Below are 21,416 nucleotides of genomic sequence, written 5' to 3'. Positions count from 1 at the left end.
TATCTAAAATCCTTACATTTCCACAATTTTTTATTCCCTCATGTTCCAGGGGGAATAAAAACCCTCCGCTTATATATTTGACATTGGTAATATAAACAAGACAGCTGACATAATGACAGTACCGTGTTTCCTATTAGAGTAATAGCATCATTATCCTGCAAGCTAAATGAATAATCTCATTATCTAAAATTGTTTTCATTCTATCCTTTAGTAATTATCAGAAATAATCAAACATATTCTTGCAGAGTGAAAAAAACTGGCAACAAGATGATGTTACTGACATATCAAAGCAATCGTAACCACATAGATTATTATTTTTTTAATCCTTAGAAGAAAACAAAATCTAAGGTAGTAGATGAGCCTACATTTCTGGTTCTCTCCAGAAGAGGGCCCTTTAAAGCCTTTTTACAAAATGTAGTGCTGCAATGCATAGAGTTTGATTCTTGTTTACTGCAAAGGAAGAAATTGTTTTATACACACGCAAAAAACAAACAAAAAAACATGTGATTCATTTCATCAACTGACACATTTCAAGTGGAAATATCCTTTTGGATGGTTCTTGTTTTAATAAGACGCCTGGTTAGTTCGAAGTGCATTTTTAAAATACAAATAAAAACAAACTCAGATATAAAATTGATTCATGGAGAAAATTACAGATTCACCTGCTAAAGGGTCTTTTTTTTTCCTTCTCTGAGTAATTTGAAAAATGATGTTCTCCATTTGTCAGAGCCTGCGGAGCAGAAGAGCTAAAGCACACCCACCGTGCAGAGGATCATTGACATTCAGGAGCTGTAGCCATGTGCCCCACTTTCAAGATAAACCACTGACATGTTAAATGAGTTAGACGTTAAAGTAATGTTTCTCCGTTGTCGCACAGTAAAAAGACATGCTGACTCACATACAGGGAGATTTTAGAGACTGGTGTCTGTATCCAAACCCCTTCCTTGTCCTTTACGAGAGTCTGGGCCATCTATCTAACTTGGCTAAGTAGGTAAATGTGATTGAATATTGATCCGAGCATAGAGGGTTAGTTTCCATCCATTGCTTTACGGAACATGAGAAAAGAAGTCCTTGAGAAGAACCGTCTGTTATTCTGAGGACTACTATTTACTATGTAATCTAAAAATATGGCCTAAGACACACTTTGCATACTCAATTACATTTTTAGAGGGGAAGAGCACAATTTATTGAAAAGAGCAAACTATGACACCGGCCTATTAATCTATTAATACCTCTTAAATATTTCCTAGATTATTTTGTCGGGATTTCATGTGATCAGCCAACACAGAAAACATTATTAATAAAATTTAAAAAGTGTGGCATATATTTATATGCAGCGCCACTTATTCACTTCTTAGCAGAACAATCATATGTAGTAAGTGTCTTGTCTTCATGTGTATTGTCAATTGACTGCTAAATAGAGCATTAATAGAGGTGAAATGCAAATACAGTTATGTTTATTTTGCTTCAGCCATGACTTTTCTACTTTTCCTTCCTCCTTAGTGCCCAGATTTGTTAAGTAAATAAAAAGTCATCTTGCTGATGGATTATCCTACTTAAGTTGTGGATCTAAGCAGCTCCGTCGGAGAAAACTTGGGGTATCTTTGATGTCCCGTGTTTAGCTCAGCCCATCTCCTATTTAACTCATAAGGCTGAAAGAGAACTCAAATGTAAAACATGGTTTATCCAAAAATAATGCTCATTAATGAAAATAATAAATTAATATGAGTAGAAACTATGGGGTAAAAAGAATAAAAGGAAAAGGAAATATAACAGAAAATCTAAACATGACAAAGCATGAGAAGAAACCAAGAAATGAAGCTTAAGCGTAAATTCAATCTAGAAGAAGCTTCACCGGAACCACCTGTGATGTGGCTTGTTCAGCTCAGGCCAATCACCTCGAGGGCCGCACCTTCTCCGAAGCCAGTCATCTTTCAAGAACTCCTTCATTTAGCTACTGACCCAGCTTCTCTCTCCTGCATGCAGGCAAACTTTCACCCACCTCCACCCCATCTCCTCCCTCATTCTCAGTCCCACTCATCCTCTGGCTTATTCCACCACCAGTGTCCGGGCCCTGGGGGAACTACTTTAGTCCTTTTCTAGGTTACTCATCCAAGCGTATGTTGATTCACAACATCTAAGTCTTCTGTCGGGCCAAAGAACTTATTTCGTGTATGTCTTCATATGCTTCTGTCTCCTTGAACCCCAGTCAACCTTGGTAGATAGCCGCTCAAACTGCGCCTGGTTCTGCTGGAGGTTTCTTCCTGTTAAAAGGGAGTTTTCCTCTCCACTGTCGCTATATGTATGCTTGGTGTGAGGGATTGCTGAGAGTCAATGAGTCCTTGCAATGAGTTTGTTTTCCTTAGAAATATTATGAATATGATTGTTCTACCTGTATAAAACATATTTTCTAATTGTAACTTTTCTCTGTGTGAGTCTATCTAGGTTGAAATGAGTAAACAATGGGAGGAACTAAAAGGCAAACTAAAGAAAATTACCAACAAAGAAATAATAGAATAGAAAATCCATTTATTGTCCCACAGTGGGGAAATTGTGGTGTTAAAGCAGCAGAAGGTTATAGTAGAACTGGTCAAAACAGATAGATCTACAGAAGAACACTTAGGAATCCTTAAACTATCACATGGAAAATGTTCCTACCTCTGGTATGGCTCTTTGCATTTCCTTTCGAGTCCTCCAGAGGTGTCAGAGGTACACTGAGTAGGGTAGCTGCCTTGCAATCCAAAAGTTGTGGGTTTTATTGTAGTTTCCTTAAGCCACATGTTGATGTGCACTTTACCTTTAAGCCAGGGTTGCCTCCCAGTCTGCTTATCGCTGTATGATGGTGAGTTTAAGTAGATATAAATTAAGTAGTGTAGCACTGTTTCCCTGGTCAGTATGAATAAATACTTAATACTGTCTCTTTGCAACGATTTCTTACTGGGCACAACAATTTCGGTGGAGGCTTTGCTTTTTTTGGAGCAAATATGGAAAATACTTAATATTATGCTTCTCATTAAACACAAGGGTTCATCATATTTCTTTATTTCTAAAAGCAAATAGCTACTTTTTGGAGTTGTTTTAACAAATCCAACCAAAATTCAGTGAAGTTTGTGTTAAAGTCTGACCAAACTGGAAAAAGTGACAAAGGAAATAAAGATGCCAGGAAGAACCCATGCTCACTATAACACATGCTCATGTTTTTCATTAAAACATTTCAAAAATCACTTAAAGAAACAACAGAGAACAAAGCACTTTTAGACTTTTATTCCTCTCTTTAGAAACAACATTTTTGTTTTCACTCGCTTTCAAAAATAACAAGCATAAATCCTCCTGCTCTAAGCCAAGTCTGGAGCCTCTCAGCAAACAGCAGAGGCCTCAAGTCAGAGTCATTCAGTCCTTACTTACGCACACATGCACACGCGCTGCTGTCACCCAGCAAAAGGCATCTGCTCGAGGATTATGGCGGCACTGTGGAGATAATATTATATCATAGCAACACCATGGCAATGCTGCCTACAGCGGAAACAAACATAAAAGCCAGGGCAGTACCACAGTGGAGTGTTGTTTCTTTTCATCTGCTATTGCTTCTCTACTGATGGTGTTTGGAATTTTTTTTTTGACATTTCAGCTTATCAATATGATAGGAAGACCCTGAAGAGCTGTGATGGCACAGAGAGCGCTGCAGAGAGTTTACAGTACAGGCTGTACGTGTGTTTGAAATGCAGATACACAGGCACAACCATGCACACACACTAGGTTTCAAACATGCTTCCCAGAAGCAGTGAAATGGTCTCATGTCTTAGACATTGTATAACATGAAAAAGAAAAAAACAACAACTATAATACCAAACACAGAAATACAATGACACCTTCGGATAGGATTAACACTGAAAGTGGGCGACTGAAAGAGGAAACCATCCGGGAATTTGTACAGGAAATATTCAAAGCATATTTATGGACCCTGGTGACTGCGTCCCCTTTGACGTGTTGCTGAATCAATGTGTGGTCCTTCTATATGAGACAAAGTGGACTTTTTACAAGACGCTGCTGACCTGTAGCCGCATTTCGTTGCTTTTTTGAATTTGTTATATTTCTGTGTAATTATCTTTTTTTGATGGGTAAGTGCAAATGGAGCAACGGTAAAAGCTTGAGCTGTTTCTCATTTGTGTCGTTTGTGTAGAATTCACTGGTATAAAGTCCGATTATGGGGTAAAAAAATGGCTTTTGCAGCTAAATATAACAACAAATCTAAAACAACCAGTTCTTATGATGTTTTACAGAGTCGGATAAATTTCAATATAATAAATAACAGTTATCTTGATATATGTGCTTCAATCTTTGACTGGAGAATCAATTCTTATGAAATGAAAATCTTAAAATAGGTTCTACAATAATAGAGTTTAGAGTGATATCTTATCATAGCTCAGTGTTTTGTTTAAGATATTACAATAGATGCTGAGGGCTTGGAAGAACAAACCAAAACAATAAATAGAGAATTGATTTTCTATCTACAAGACATCATCCCATTAATAATGCGCATGGCTATAAGTACTTGCAAAATTATTTGCTTTTCTAACGATTGAATATCTTGTTTCGCATTCAGAACTGGAAATAATAATCTTGAAACTGTGAATCAAAACAGATAAAAAAAAAATGTCATAATTTATTATATAAATTAAAGTATGTTAAAAAAAAAAAACCTCAAATGACAATAAAAAGTCTCTCCTTTTATGTGCCAACTCAGTATAATGTACAGTCTTGGTCAGAGATTTACGTTCACTCAGCATAGACAGGAGTTTAATTCAGGGCTTTTAATGATTTATTTGATTTGCTCTTTGTCCAACAGGGGGCGTTTTTCTTTTATGTGCTTCATTGATAGTTCCTATAGTGTCAATGCGCAAGTCGCAATTTCTTGTTGATTTGCTGCGACCAACACAGGGTCCAAATTATACATACAATCTCTAACATATATACTGATGTTTAAATAAATCGGGGAAATTGGTCAAGCTTTTTAAAGGGATTTATTTCCTAAAGATAAATGTTAGCTTTTTCAATTAAAAAATATTTTTTTTATGTTTTTGGAACTTTTAGAAACGCCAGTTAACCATCTGAAAAAATGACTCGTATAAGAATGGACTGGAAGGGTGTTAAAAGCACTCATTTATAGCTGCCCATTTGGACAAGGCTTCTAGATAAAAGTGCTATACTTGGATAAGAAAAGTTTCAAGCCTAAGAATCCTGGACCGACTGTTTAGCATGATGGTACCGGTATTGAGGGTTTGTGTTGTATTTGTCAGTGGTACTTATAAATTGCACAGAGTGGATAAAATAATAAAGTACTATCTTTCAAACCTCACCTCAATCTAACATCTGGATGGTAGCAATATGGCCATATATGGGTGTTGCAACAGAAAAATTATAATATATTCACATATCCAGACTGGTTTTAGGTTAGATTAGGAGGTTAACATTAAATTCGTGGACTGGCACTGACCACGGTACAATAAAAAACAATTATAGACAAGGCGTAAAAGCAAGGATTAGACTATTTTTTCACTAGAGGACATTTCTGTTTGCCGAATTACGTAAGGAATTGGCACCCAGGCAGGGAAAATGTATTTATTTTATTCAGGGTGTGTGTGTGTGCGCTAGAACCACTATATATTGGACCTTGTTTTCAATACAGAAAATCCATAATAAATTCACACCAAATTCTTCCTTTCACAAATCATTCAAGATTGTTGTTTTATGATTAGTCTATTTAGAAATAAAAGACATATTAAATTAGGAATATAAATCTTTAAAAGCCCCAAATTGCTGGGAGTGTAGCTCTGACCAGAACTGTAGCTCAGCACCAAGAAAAGATTGCCTGAATAATTAAACTGGTTTTCAAGGTAAAGCATCATGTTTTCGACTCAGGACTCTGATCTGCTGGGAGGAACGAAGAGCGGATCCTCTGGGCTTCATTAACACACAAATGGCCAAAGGCTTTGTTGTACCACTCCGGAGATCTTCCCCTACAACAATAGAAACCACATTACACGTTAAATTTTGTGCATTTTGTCAAAACATAACCAAAGGGAAAGTCCGTCAGCACCTGAGATCAACTCTGGTGATGTGTGTTAGCCTGGTCTTCCCCATCCCACATGGCTCAAGGAGGTATTGTGACTCCAACACAACCCCCCGCACAGCTCCAACACACGGGCTGTCGTCGTGCTCGACCGACACGCACACCAGCGCGCAGGATTCTTTACAAAGTTCTGTACGCCACGATCTGAGTGGTGAAAAACAATACACCGGGTTAGATCTTCACTGTAAGGAAAGCAAACATCAAATCGAAGCTTTTACACACCCTTAACCAAATTTAAAATCTTTAAACCACCAGAAAGTCCTGTAAAGTTATAATATAATATTAGCCTTAGAAGCTTTTGTCATATTGTCCTGCTGCTTAACTCATGTGTGTCTAAGCTTAAAGCTGGAAACAGATTGAGAGACATCGTCTTTCAGGATTTACTGATAGAGAACATAATTAATGTTTTCATCAAATAGACTAGACTTAGTCTGGAAGTGGCAAAGCAGTCCAAGACCATTAGATTATCACCATTTTTGTTCTATCATTTTATTTTCTTGAAAATTGTTTTTTCTTCTTCTATGGCTCATTGTTTCTACGCCATTTTTGTATGTTTGCTTCTGTCTCCTTGAACTCCATTCGTCCTCTGCAGATGGCCGCTCACACTGAGCCTGGTTGTGCCCGAGCTTTCTTCCTGTTAAGAGGGAGTTTTTCCTCCCCACCGTCACTACATGCATGCTTGGTGTGAAGGGCTGTTGTTGAGTGAATGACAAAATGAAAGAAAATAACTACTGCAGCCAAAAGCTCATCCATTAGGATAGAATCCTGCAAAGTCAATGACTCAATGCAATCAGCCGGGTTTCCTTTGATACAACACTAAACAAATCTGACTGTATGATCTGATTAAAATGTCTGTAAAGTGTCTTGATGCAGTTGTGTTGTAAATTGATGCTACATAAATTAACTGAACTGAATTGAACAGCAAAGCTCATCTTCCAAAGGTTTACTTTTATCATATCAGTCTAAAGAAAAATTACCTCCAAATGTTGTGACAATGAATTTAATAATACTAAAGTTCATAAATTTCTTAATCCAGTCTAAATTTTGTGTCCACACACACACACGCATTCTGTTCTCCCTCAGTTTTGTTCTTTTTAAGTATGCTGTATTGTGTCAAAAAAATTTGTCAAGTCACAGTAAATTTTAATTAAATAAATGTTAATTTTAAGTTGATTCTGACTAAAGGGTTTAGGCCTGATAGGTTTTTCTAAACTTCTTCCAAAAGTCCTTTTCAAACTATAAGGTTTTCTATTTTTTTTATTTTAGTTCAAAATAAAGAAAAAGATCTAAATATACGTATGGTCCACAAATGCAAATCATTTTTACAGTGTTCTCCATGCAGTTATTAATCGTACCTCAGTACCACGTAGTCACAGCTGGGCTGAGGTGCCATATTGCAGCAGGAGTAATGATACACATCTGTCTGTTTGTCCAGTGTCTCCAGAACCTTCTCCTGCTGGAGCTCCGTTTGCCACAGTGAACGCTCCTTCAGGAGGCGCTGCAGCACCTCGTGGGGAGCTGCTGAAACCTCCAGACAAACTCGCCACCGCCTCAGAGGGTTCCCATCGCCAACCTTAAACATCAATATTAAATATGCAAAGTAGAATTAAAATATAAGGTCTGTGGGTTTCTGCTTTCGCTTTCTTGATTTAAGTTAACATTTTCTGCTTTGGCTGTACTGACGATGAATGCTTTAGACATGTAATGACGTTGGATTCTTTTTAAAGATCCTAATAATCCCTTCCTCCTGCTGCCCGTCTCCTAATCCCACCATATTTGATTTGAGTGACCTCCCACCTTTTTAAATGCCAGCTCCGTATTGTCAGACGACGAGCGGGACACCCAGCCTTTGCTCTTATCCTTGGCCTCTTTTAGCAGGTTCTGGATCAGCCTTTCTATATGTGCATTATAGGATGCTTCCTCATCCTCCTCCTCTTCCTCCACCTCCTCATCTACGTCTTCCTCCTCCTGGACCTTGCACAGCTCCTCCAGAGGAGGAACCATTAGAGCAGCTTCCATGTAGGAGTTGCGAGACTGGGTCACCATTTCCTCTGGGATCTGAGCAACAATCAGCAGAAGGTTTGAAATGAGCTCAGACAGGAGTAGCTATCATATTTAACAGAGCCAACATTGTCTGAAGAACAGCAGTAAGAAAAGGTAACAGTTTGAAGAGTAATGGAGACACCAGCTTGTAGCAGTGATGGAAGATATTCTATGATTTCAGACAGACTATATTTTATTTAATATGTTTTAAATGCTTCAATGCTGTTATTCCCATAAATTTTTTTTTTCTAATTTATACTGAGAAACTGCATTTTTCGACAAATAAGTGTTTAAATCATTATTATTTACATTAATCCAAAGTTATTTGAGGATAGTCTAAGTCTAAGTGGGTGTTGGAATGTGTTTATTCTAATAATAAACACATTCCAATATAAAATATTGGTAAGTTTGATGCAAACCTGAAAGAGGTGTTGGCACTCTGAGATCATGTGTGCCAGGCCTTGGCTGGCGGCGAGGTTCTCACTCAGGTCTTTCTGATCAGGACGGCCTGTAGCGTACTTCCTCTGGATTGACCTAAAGAAAACCAGAACCACAGAGGACATGCTGAGTCACCAGCTGGGTTCCTGTTTCCAGGGAGGAAGGGCGGGTTGAGTTCACGCACACCTTGGTGAAAGCGTCTCGTTCTTCAGTATGCTGAGGTGGAACAGTGAGGGCCCCAGACAAACAGCCAGGTTCATCGGCGTCATTTGGTTCTCTTCTACCAAGGAGGCAACGTCACGCAGGAGGTAGAGCAATGTCTGCAGAACCTCCCTGTTCTCATCGGGCATCAACAAAATGGCTGCCCTGACGGCCTGCAACCGCTGTTCTTTTGGAACATCTAGTCAAAAAACAAAATACAACAATAAGATTCTACAGAAAAGTCCTTAAAACAGTGGGCAGCAATAACCTGCATTTTAGAGCAACGATGTTCCTCTTACTGATCCAACTATGGATTGTTAGGAAATGGGACTAAAAAGTTTTAAAATGCATGAAAAAAATAGTTTAAATATAATTTTTTTTTACAGAACAGAATATGTATTTTATACATTTATGAGGTGAGGAAAGAAAATCCCCCATTTCTATTTATTTAGCCAGTAGGACAGCTCTTTAATAACATCTTTACAGGATCTCTCTACCCTGTCCAGGTTTTCTGGTTTCCTGGTGGCCAGATTTTTATCTAAAATATCCTGTCATCTCAGAGATGTCAAGATTTAGTGCACTCTGACTACACTCCTTCTGTTTCTAGAAGAGAAACATTCCCGCAATGTAAAAGTCCTCCATCAAACTTGGACTAGCAATGGGCATGAGTTGGAAGAGACGTGTTTAATAGGAGTGGGTACAGGGTTGTGTATGTGCATTTTATTTTTGAAAAATGGAGAGGGCGGGTCTTTCAAAAAATTTGCTAATTACCTTCAAATTACTTTTAAGAAAAAGTAAAAAGTACAGTGCTATAAACATACTATATATAAATATTTTTTTTTCTCAAAATGTTACTCAAGCAAATGTAACTATTTACTACACTGCTAACGATTTTAATAAAACAACATTTCTCAACATAAACTGATTTTAATTTTTTTGTGATGTTGGGTTGCTTTTAGCAGGGACCAATAAAGAATTTTGTATATACAGTAATCTGTCATTTTGAGATTAATACTTGGTGAAAAAAAACATTTCCTTTTCTTGTAAACCTAAGAATACAAAAAGAGAAAAAAGTATTTAGCTTAACTTTCATTGGGGCAACTTACACTGATAAATATGCAGAAAGGTTTCCCCCAGTTTGCTTGTGAGCAGAGGTTCAGGTAAGTCCCTGAAGAACTGTTTGACCATGTCGGCTACATCGTACGCAGATTGGTCCTCGTAGTTCACACAGTCAGGGGACAACTCACACTGCTGCCTCAAAGCCTGAATCCGGGACTTGACACCAGACTTCCGGAATAATCCCACCTGGAAGGGAGAAAGCAGGAGAGAGTCCGGCCGGATCAGAGGGGGAACGGCGCCTCATGTCTGTCAGTTTAAGTAAGCAGAGAATGAGAAGCATACAACCAGTCCAGTAAAAGTTGTTTACTAACCTGGTCCAGACAGTAAGTCCTGAGGTGGCTGAGGGCCTGCTGTAAACACATAGGAAGTGGAAACCCACAGCGCTGTACATGAACAATGAGAGGAACACCAAACACACTCTTCTCTTTGTAGTCTGGCACCTTCATACGCTTCATAAACTTCGGTACGGACCTGCCAGCGACAGACAGAAAACAATTAGGGAAGTGTGTGGGAAGACAGCCTACTATGCTTTCATTATCATCCTATGCATGTACACTCTGGTCAACAGGACTTCCCTGTAGGGCACTATAAAAATGAACAGGACTGGCTGTTAACGACACAGGGATGCGTTTGTGAGTCGTGAGGAATGGTGGGCTCTGTCCCTGACAAATGCTTGCACATGGACAAACTCATTGATGTTAAGTCATGTTTTCGAGTTGAAGGTGTTAATTGTCTGTATGGTCCAGCAGCTTAGGCTGTACTGTGGGGTTGAAGAGCACAGTAAAAATACCTAGTAAAGCACAGAAGGAACATACGGCACAGTGCCCAAGAAAAGTATTTACACACCTTTAACTTTTTCTCTCTCGCTCAGATTAAAACCACGTTTCCATTTATTTTGGGGGGGATTTTACGTGATATATGAACATATAGCAGAGCATAATTGTACAATAGTGTACAGTTTTTTTCTATTTCTTACAAATAAAAGTCTTAAAATTGTAGAGTCCATTTATATTCTAAGCACCTGTCTCCATATTCCCTCTTTAAAGATAACTAAAGCAGATTTTCCAGGTGTGCAAGAATTCTTTGGAATCGGAAAGAGTTTCAACCTCCTCATGCGTCCTCCATCGTGTAATATTCAGGGGGTAATGAGGGCGATCAGCCTCTTGCGATCACCTCCTGATCTGGAATCTTAAGGTCGGGAGAAAATCAAACATGTTTGAAATTCTTTCAGCCCTTGTAAGGTGTTTGTGGGCAAATCCTGCTGTTGAAGCAGAGCTGCGAGCCGATTTGCCAGAACCTCGAGCAGTGCGCATGTGCAAACAACTGAGTTGTTCGTCTTCTTCTTCTTCCAGATTGATAAGTCCAACCAGTGCTATCTCTCTGCGCTCAGCCCAATGTGTAGTTTTTGGACGTGCAGTGTGAGCAGTAAGCATCAGAGCTTTGGGCCTTACAGTGTAAGAACATACATCATGAGCTGTGAACCTTTAAACCCTGCGGTTTCATCGTACAGTTTGAGCTTGATTGAAAATATCGTACAGTGTTTGCCCGGCTTAACATGACCTACAAAAGTAAAAACCGTTGAAATACTTTTGGCTGTTTTATTAACTTTGACTTAAGAAAAGAAGGAAGCAGACCCAGATTAATTTTGCTGTGGGCTGTTGAGCGACTGGCTACTAAAGTACTACTCAAGTGTCAAGTCTTTTGCAGCTTCAAAAATGTTTTTACTTTTCTTTAAAACCTCTAAATTTGGTACCATTTCTCTCACCTCTAACTCTGATCAGCTTAAATGTTTCTACCTAAAAAAAGAAAATTCCCAGAGCATGATGCCGTCACCACCGGGTATTAGAGTGGAAGTGGTGTTTAGGGTCACGATGTTTTCGATTTTATCCAAGCAATGCGACCAGATCCCTGTCGTCTGTATATTTACAAGTCCTCTTCCCTGTGTTCCCTTTGCATGACTCCTTATGAGTTCCTTTTAACATTATCTTTACTCTTGTCTTTTTTTCTCGTATCTGACTAGCAAATTACTGCAATTCCTCCTGACTTAAATTTAAATCTTCTTTGATAAAAGTAATCCTTTATCCCAAACCAATCTGCTGTGCTCTTAATTCTTAATTAATCTTTGTTTACCAATTATCTCACACAGAGATGTGTACCTGAGTTTACATTATATTTTTGTAATCTGCAACGCTACAGACAAATGATTTTTTTATGTAATCCGGTTGTATTTATACATACCAGGTCCAGCCATGTTTGTTGGACATGGAGTATTTCTCCATGATGGCGGTGAGGCGGAGCAGAGAAAACTTCTGGAGCAGGCTCAGCTGGCCCGCTGACTGGCTGCTGATCTGCAGCGATGATGCCGGCTGGTTGAGATGATCAGACGTTCTGAAACTGGGCCAACGCAGACTGGGATGGATTAGAGTATAAAGATAATTTGACTCAGACAGCACAATCATTTGGGTCTAAATATCATTTTAATTTCATTGTGGATTACAGGCATACAGTATTTGTGCTGGTATTTTAAACCATTCACGTTTAGTAAATAGTAAAACTTAAACGGACAGGATTCCCTCTAGAAAATGGACTGTCAATTTTATCAACGTGTTATTTAATCACATGTCCTCAATTGCAGACAAAGCATTTTATTAGTGTCTTTTAAGCTGCAATAAAAATACATCTTCACAATACAAGAATAGAATATAATGTATCGAAGCTTTTATTTTCCAAAGTGTAAATTAATCATAAAAATGTTAGGTGTCATTCTGCCAACAGCAGATAATGGATGTTAAACTATGCTGCATTCCTGCTATTTTCTACAGCTGAAAATGTCAAAGCTTGTAATTTAATAGGGGTGAGTATTGGCATGGGTGTTACGATGTCACAATACTCCTGTCACAATACAATGTTATCACGATGTTGCAATATATAGGGATTTTTTTCCCAACTAACAAAATTAAATGTATAAATAAAAAAGCAAGTGCTGTAAATGTTCATCAGAATTAATGTTTCTGGTTTGACTCCGACCACGTCTTACTTTTTGTTTTTTTACTGTGACTGCCTTAGCAACAGAAATGGCGCTGAACAGCAAAAGGGCTCCACAGCCCTATCTACCAGAGTGGCGGTGCAGACGTTGTCTATTTTTCCTCATTGTTTAAGGTAAAAATCTTTTTTTCTTTTAAATCGATATATTAGGAATTGAACGATAAATATATAATATTAATCATATCGATATTAAAAAACACACTCATATGTTTCAAAACTGCAATAAAGATCTTAAAAGAACAACGTATTTGAGTATTTTATTTTTTACACTACGACTTGGAATTATGGGTAACCCAGAGCGTTGATTAACCCTAACCGTTACATACAATGTGTTAGCGACGATGGATACCAAAATGAGATACTTAAGCAGATTCCAGAAAAGAAAAAGCAAAGAAGAGCTGCTGGAAGAACTGAAAAAAACTTCCCAAAATAAACACGTTCTTTCAAAGAACCGAAGAGTGAGTAAAGATAGCGACCAGGAGATGAATGAAGATAGCGTGGGTGAGGAGGGGGCTGTTCAGGGAGTCTCCTTGATATAGGTAGTTCACAGATGCCCGCGAGTCGGAGAAATTCTCACGAATTTTCGACTATGCGAGGTGGTGTTTTTTTTAATGCGAGTAAAAGCGTGCAGCAGTACAAAAATTTGTGCATCATGTGCGGATTAGAACTACTTTGATTGCACAGGCACAACAAGAGAGAGAGGGGTGTGTGTATGTATGGGGCACGATTTGGGTCAGTTGTGTACGACTGGGAATTGATAATTGTATCTTCTTGGCTGATTTATGGAACTGTTGCCTGTCCTGAACCTTTATCATGTGCTGTACTTCATATAACGCCCACCCAGATAATGTTGCTTATGGGCCTATTGTTGTGTTGTTATGCCATTGAACACTACATCACCTTCTTTCAACCTTACTAGTGTTACTACTTCTGCTCTACTTCAAGATAACCTTCTCTACTGGTACTACTATTGCTCCTCACCTCTGGAACTCCTTTCCATTCATAATAATAATCTGTCTTTCTTTCCACTTTCAGATCTCGCCTATAAAACATGTTTGTTTTTCTCCAGGTCTGGTTTCTTGCATGTTTTCCTGTTGTTTTATGATTATCTAACTTTTGTATGTAGATCTTTGGTGACTGTACTATTACTATATTACAGCATGTGTAAATGGATTCAAAAATAAACACTGGCTTATTTTTTAACCCTTAGTGCGAGCGTTTATTGTATTTTAAATGTTTAAAAATAACATTCCGGATTATTTACCTGAATAACGGGGTAATATCTCTCATGTTCATTGCATTTTACCCTTATATGGAGTTATTATGTCCCTTATGTCGGTAGGATTAGAAAATGTCAAAAGAGCTTCAGTGGATCGACGGCAATCAATATAAGTTTAGACTGAAACTCGAAAAATAAGACCTCGGTTATAAGAAAGACTTCTAATATCTGTTCAGCTGCTTACCGAGGTCTTGTGAGTGACGCACCGACTCCAGAGTCCCGCCTCTCCCGACTGGTCCCTGTTGAATCTGTGTCATTTAAAGAGACCCCATCCCTCTCGCCTTCACTGGGGGTGGTCCTGCCCTCCCCTTCCTCCTCCCCTGCGTCCCCCTCAGGCAGCACACTGCGGCTCCAGTGGTCCACGATCTGCTGCAGGCCACTGACGTGCTGGAGGATGTCGTCCAGGTGAGGAAATAGGTTGTCCTCCTTCTCAAAGTCCAGGAGGTCCCCGGTGCTGGCATAAAGGTGGGAGCCTGGCACGTTGTCATAAACGCTAACCCTGCTGCCCCTTGGAGCTCCAGGACAGGCAGGTTTAGATAAGGACTCACGCAGGCCGTTCTCAGTCGGGGAGGCTTGGCTATGTGACTGGGGGTTATTGTTCCTGTCGCTCGGGGAGGGTGTTAAACTTTCAATGGACAGAGCTTTGGGGAAAGTGCCTGGCTTGTGATCTTTGGGGATGTGAATGAGGAGGTTTTCATATGAGCGAAACTGGTTTCTGCCAAACTGGCTTTGACCTTCAGTCCTCTTACCCTGAGAAGGTAACTCCATATCCTCCAGGTACATGCTGCTTCTCTTGTTGGAGACTCGTGGCTTTGAACACGCAGGCTCCTGAACATTGAGCACCATAGCTTCTTCGCTTGGACTAACATTCACTGGGATCTGGCTTTCCAATGTTTTGCTATCAGAAACCCCATCTGTTTGGTAGTTGTGTTTTGGGCTGTGTTCTAATTGGCTGATGGGGGTACAATGAAGCATCTGAAGTGCATGAGGCTCCTCCCCCTGTAACACCGGCTCACTGATGACCAGCGGCGGCCTCCGATTTGAGCTTTTCCTCCTTGTCGAAGGCCCCCAGGTTCGCATCACCTCCATTTTGCGAAGGAACTCTTTAGCTTTACTCCTCCCATGGCGGCTGCTTTTGATGGGCAGGGAGTTGTAGTGTGGGAATTCCCTCGGCGGTTGATAGGACGCAGACAGGGACGCCATGGAAATAGAGTCGGGCATGGCAGAGGCTGAGTCCTCGCTGTGGAGCGAGCAGACCTCAGTGATCTCCTGCTCACTCAGGTCCGTCAGTACGCTCTCGCTGCTCACTGTGCTGCGAAGACCCTCTCCTTGACCCGTCGGGCTGCTCTCATTGGTGCTGTCCAAAAGGAAGTCCTGCAGGCGAGACCAGCGTCTGCTGCTCCACTCAAATGTCCACCTTTTACTGATGGCCAGAGGATCATCTTCATCAGAATCATCACTCTACGGAGAGAAAGAGGAAAAAGATCAAAATACACACATCTATATATATATATATATATATATATATATATATATATATATATATATATATATATATATATATATATATATATATTATTATTATTATTTATTTATTTTTATTTATTTTTTTGTCAGCTGCAAAATTTTACTATAAACTTATCATTACAAGTTCATAAAAATATATTTTGCTGTTTACTCTTATTGAAAGCAAACAAATGCAACTTCGGAAATTTTGTGGAAGCTGACCAAACCCACTTCCTTTCAACACTGATACTAAAAATAAAACTTAACTGCAAGGTCATGTCATGTGCTGTTATAGATTACAACAGAAGTGAGCACAAAGCTGTTATTTGGCCCCAATTTTTAATATTACCAGATTTCAGCTTGTGTCACACAAAAAAATATGAAGTTGAAAAAAGTGTGGGAATAAAGACAGTGATACGTGGGTCAGTTTATGTCTGGGTCAAGCATAGAAAACTTGATAACCGATTCCTAACTTGTCATTTTTTCTTAAAGTTGAAAGGAAACGTTAATCTACGCAGTACAAACATTTTTCTTAGCAGAATAGATCAGGCTCAGCCTCTCTGGATGAAGAATTCCCAGAACATAAAGCTTTTGAAGCCTCGACATATATTGTTAATTTCTTGTCACTTCATAATTACAGGCAAGTTTCTATTATTCTAGCAAGTAAAATTCAAAAGAAAATAGCATTTCGAGGTTTTTTGAAGCATAAAAAAAAGAAATAGAGTAAATATTGTAAATGCATTGGCACCCAAAAGTTTAAAGATGGTGTTTCTTTCTATTATAACTGTCATAAAAAGACATAAAGCTAACGGCAGCTTACAAATCAGTCTGTCTGTAAATGACACCATGCTCTTAGGTGTGTCTGTCAGAATTTCCTTGCCACAGTGCATCGAGAAGAATAAGAGGAACTGAAAAGAACTAACAGGGCATGAATATAAATGTATACTTAAGAATCAGCAGCTGACTAAGAATCAAAGGAATAATACTTGTAGCTATAATTGGGAGAAACAGAAGTACCCCCAATCAGACTAGCAGTGGTTATCTCCTCTTGAAATTATGCTTTTGCAATCGAGCTGCGAAAGAAGCCGCATTTTGGTTTAGAAATTAGGAGAAGTGGAGCCTCTGTAACGTCTTAGACAGGATGAAGAGAACGCTCTCTGAGCTCAAATCAGAAATGAGCAATTCCTACTCTCTCTTGCTAATCAATTAATAATTTTCTTCAAAAAAGTTTTATATTTAGATTGTTTTAGACACATTGGAAAAATTAGAATACAAAAAAACTTTGTGAAAGTGAAACATCATATTGATTAATTTTACACTGGCCGATGTTTGTAAGCCTTGATATGTCCGTTGATATGTTTACGTAAGGCCGTCCTACGTGGTCGTCCCCATTTTTACTTACCAGGGGTGAACCTGACATAGTGTAAAAATTGCAAATCATCTTTTGGAACATAAACTTGTATGAGCCATGCAAAGAGCAGCTTTTAAATAGGTGCTCCCTCTCTTGAGTGGGTACAGGGTTGTGCATGTGCATTTTTTTTTTTAAAGTGGAGAGCGCAGGTCTTTTAAAAAAATTCACCAAAATCCTCCACTAAACCTTTAAGTCATAACTTTATGTATTTAAGATAAGAGTATAACAATAGATTAATAAAAAAAAAGCTGCTTTTAATTTGACAAATGAGGCTCATCAGCAAGCTGTTTTTTTTTTTTTTTTTTTTTTTTTGTGAATATGAAAAATGTACATACCCCACAAGAAAAGCTTGACTTACCTTCTTCTTGGGGTGGCTGACATCGAGTTTCATGGATGCACACTTGTTTAGAGTATTTAATCGTCTGCAACAAACACATACACTAAGTCAGTAAAGCAGTCTCATGTTATGTATATTGAACCCTGCTCCTTTACTGTAGCAAGATTCACTTTTACTATATAAATATACCTTTACTTCAACTTCCCTGTTTTTCCACAGAGTCTGGTCCATTACCATCAGACAAGCCTTTTCGGTTTTCTCTTTAATCTGATCCGACCCTGCAGTGATTCTTACTATTTCTTTAACACAAGGGTAGTGCTCTGACTCCCCTGACTTTCCGAGTCTGACGAAAACTAAAAAAGGTCTAATGACACCTCTACCATCTATGCTTACTGCTGCTTTTTATACTAGACTGAAGGTTTCGGAGGTTCATCCTATCTGCTGTTTGCTAAGATTTAAGATTCCTATTACACACTGAGTAATTCTGATTTAGTAACTCTACATTTTATTATTTTAGAAATATCCAAAATAGATTTGACCATTTTTTGTTTACTTGCATAAGTAAACAGTTTATGTACTTTATCTAATTTTGTAGGGCCTCAGTGGTTTGTTAGAGACATTGGTGAACAAACTGCCTCTTGAGGACCAAAAAACACAGCGGACAATTCAGGGATTTAATTTGGATAAGAGCATAAAGCATATTTAGGTTATGGTGTGTAAATTCTAGGGGTAATAAATAAAAAAATAAAGCAGATCTGTAAAAATGGTGAGGCAGCGGTAAAAAAGTATGTTAACATCTTGCAAATATGCAAAGAACTTATCAGGAAGCAGGGTAATGTGACAACGGAAGATCAGAAGGATGTGGAAAATAGCTTAAATCCATTTAAAGAAGCGCTCTGGCATCCCTTCGCTCAGTTCCCCGTCACCATCACCCGCACACACCTCACTACATTTTGCCCCCCCAGGGTCTCTCTCCTCTTTGAATGGGAGATCAGAGCATGGCAGCGAGAAGGGGAGGTGACCAGATCAAAGCCTTGGAGTCTCAGAGGGAGATGTGGATGGGGACTTCATTAAGGGTAGGGGTCAGGCAACTAATGAGTTGCAGTAAGTAGCAGACCCCAAGGAAAAACCAGCACATCAGAAAGGATAACCAGAGGAGGAATGTAAAGAGAAATATCATCCTCACCGACACAGAGGTTCGACGAGGTCCCGGTCCAAAAAGTCATGGTCCCTTTTCACTGCCGAAATATTAACTGGAAATTGGGAATCTGTAAAAAAGAAAAAAAAATCAAAAGAAAAGGAGGAAGCAAACAAAGAAGAAGAGAAAACAGCTGTTAGTTGTAATGATTGACAGACAACAGGAGACAGCAGGGTTCTTTGTGAAGTTTGTAAAGTCAACCACAGCTGCCATCGCAACAACTAAAACTTGTCATTCCCATCAGAACTACAACAGATACTCATATGTTTCCAACCCTGTAAAGCTTTAACTGAACTCAATGCATACTTGATTGAAGGTGAACAATCAGACCTTCATTTCTCAGAGAAGTGGCATGTTTTTGACATGTCTAACAGAAACTGCTGGCTTCTTGTTTGATTTCTAAAGCCATTTCATGTTAGTGTTTCTACCTCATAAGACCTGATGATCATCACATGAACAAATGCCTGCAGGTTTGCAAGATAAGATGAGGAGACACGAGACTGGATGAAAAACAGAAAAGGCTACGCAAATAGAAAAGTAAAAAAATGTCAGGTTTTGTTGGAGTGGGAGGTAAAAAAAATGGTTGGTGAGCTTAAGAACAGGGAGAAAGGAGCTATGAGAGTCCCAGCAGTGATAACAAGGCCTTTCCCATGACCCCTCCCTCTGGAGAGGAACTGAAGACTGGAAATAGAACCCACGGCACACAAGACAGGGATGTGAAGTTTGAGGGATGGCAGGAAGAGAGAAAGAATCACACATGATGTAAAAAACGAGAGGAAAAAACTCTGATGGAGGGGCAGGTTCTGTGCGAAATAAGGCAGTTGGACTTTGGTGACTCGGTGGTGTGTTACCTTGATAGAGCTGGGCATACTGTGGAAACCCCGCTGCTCGAAGCCAATCACAAGCCTCCTTTGCCTCAATCTCTGTAAGACAGAAACAGCGGATATTTGTGAAACTCATTAAGGCACAGAGATACATTTTTTGTTATTGCTCTTAAAGTGTTTGAAAAATTACCACTCCTTAAAAACTAATGCCACTTTCCTACATGAATGTTATGGAGAGGTTATGTCATAAACCAATATAAGAACATATCTAAATAAAAGTAAATAGATTATTTAGGATTTCTTTTCTTTTCTTTTTTGATTTTCTAAAGGGTGACATGAAAAGTTTGTATTCTATTACTATTAAGCACCCTTGGGGCTGAAACTGCTATGATGAAGAGTCTATGAACAAGATAAAACATTGGCTTAAGCCCTTTCTAGGCTCTAAAAGCTTAATTTCCAAGACTGTCAGTGGTAAGCTCCATCAGTCTTTCTATCAAAGCTTACCGGTTTCTGGATTACTGCTGGAGAAAATCATGGTGCTACCACCACCGTGCTTCACAATGTGGCTCATCGGTTCAGACTGATCTACTGTCTAATAGGCCAAACATGCATTTTTTGGTATCATCTGACCTTATCGGTATTTTGGTAGACCGAAACAAAAGTATTAACAGATTAATACTGTTTTTTAATTATGTGACTTTTAAAAGTATTTCAGGTATCAGCGTGAAGAGAAATATATTTTTTTTTAATTTAATTCGAAAAAGTTTTTTTGTTTTGCATTTGTTAGAAAATAACCATCCATCCATTTTCTGACATGCTTATCCCAAGCAGGGTAGCGAGGGGTGCTGTCTACAGACGAGAGGCAGGGTACACCCTGGACATGTTCGTCAGTCCGTCGCAGGGCAACACAGAGACAAACAGAACAAACAACCATTCGTGAGCGTGATACCCATCATTTTACATTTTCACATATGATGTGCTGCTTTGTGTTGGTCTGCCACATTAAATAAAATGTTAAAAATGTGAATTGGATTAGGAATAAATTTAATGGTTGTAACAGGGCAACAGGGTGCATGTAGGAGCAGGGGGTAGCACTGTTGCCTTGTTGCAAGAAGGTTTCTGGTTCGATTCCCCGCCCGGACTCTTGCTGCATGGAGTTTGCATGTTTTCTCTGTGCATGAATGGGTTCTCTCCGGGTACTCCGGCTTGCTCCCACAGTCAAAAAAAACATGACTGTTGGCTTCTCTAAATTGTCCTTAGGGGTGAGTTTGTGTGTGCATGGTTGTATGTCTTTGTTTGTCTCTGTGTTGCCCTGAGACAGACTGGCAACCTGTGCAGGGTGTACCCCGCCTCTCGCCCATAGACTACTGGAGATAGACACACCAGATGGATGGATGGATGGATGGATGGATGGATGGATGGATGGATGGATGGATGGATGGATGGATGGATGGATGGATGGATGGATGGATGGATGGATGGATGGATGGATGGATGGATGGATGGATGGATGGATGGATGGATGACAGGGCAAATGTAAGAAGGTTAAAACATGTGAGTACTTTTACTTTTTTCAAGATAGGTCAAGTCTAAGCATGGCACTTTTCTTATGCTTGATATTACTCTCTGAGATCGTTTTTAATTAAGGAAAAATAATTTCTGAGATGTCTTTTCCCTCTGGGAAATAAACAAAATGATGATACTGAGAAGGTTGAAAATCCGCCAGTAAAGATATTCTCTGAAGTCTCCTAATAACAAGGTTTAAAACATCTTCGCAAAAACCTCTGAAAATGCTTTGCTGTTTTTGGATAAATGTAAGAGTTGTACAGCATCGTACCAAAACATATCAGGCCTTGGCTGCCGAGCAAGCATGAAGCACTTTAAC

General features: G+C 39.1%; 1 protein-coding gene across 7 annotated transcripts in view; it reads right to left on the bottom strand.

Annotated features, from left to right (window-relative positions):
- Window positions 1–3,245: 3,245 nt before the first annotated feature.
- The window catches only part of stard13a (StAR-related lipid transfer (START) domain containing 13a), a 70,111-nt gene continuing 51,940 nt past the window's right edge, over window positions 3,246–21,416 (bottom strand). For 6 of the 7 annotated variants that reach the window (XM_038278775.1, XM_038278776.1, XM_038278779.1 and 3 more), the window contains 13 exons: window positions 19,559–19,630; window positions 18,696–18,777; window positions 17,531–17,594; window positions 14,440–15,716; window positions 12,170–12,340; window positions 10,243–10,402; window positions 9,919–10,117; window positions 8,798–9,011; window positions 8,593–8,707; window positions 7,928–8,188; window positions 7,486–7,703; window positions 6,098–6,274; window positions 3,246–6,017 (listed from right to left, as the gene is read on the bottom strand). In XM_038278775.1, coding sequence (XP_038134703.1) covers window positions 5,903–6,017; window positions 6,098–6,274; window positions 7,486–7,703; window positions 7,928–8,188; window positions 8,593–8,707; window positions 8,798–9,011; window positions 9,919–10,117; window positions 10,243–10,402; window positions 12,170–12,340; window positions 14,440–15,716; window positions 17,531–17,594; window positions 18,696–18,777; window positions 19,559–19,630 — 3,125 coding nt within the window. In that variant the 3' untranslated portion in view covers window positions 3,246–5,902. The remainder of the gene's footprint in view (window positions 6,018–6,097; window positions 6,275–7,485; window positions 7,704–7,927; window positions 8,189–8,592; window positions 8,708–8,797; window positions 9,012–9,918; window positions 10,118–10,242; window positions 10,403–12,169; window positions 12,341–14,439; window positions 15,717–17,530; window positions 17,595–18,695; window positions 18,778–19,558; window positions 19,631–21,416) is intronic. The other variant, XM_038278777.1, reaches the window with a different exon arrangement.

The sequence above is a fragment of the Cyprinodon tularosa genome, unplaced genomic scaffold (genome assembly GCF_016077235.1).
Source record: "Cyprinodon tularosa strain WSP-4 unplaced genomic scaffold, ASM1607723v1 ctg144, whole genome shotgun sequence".
Taxonomy (NCBI): Eukaryota; Metazoa; Chordata; class Actinopteri; order Cyprinodontiformes; family Cyprinodontidae; genus Cyprinodon; species Cyprinodon tularosa.
The sequence above is the reverse complement of the archived record's forward strand: the minus strand, read 5'-3'. Positions and strand labels throughout refer to the sequence as shown.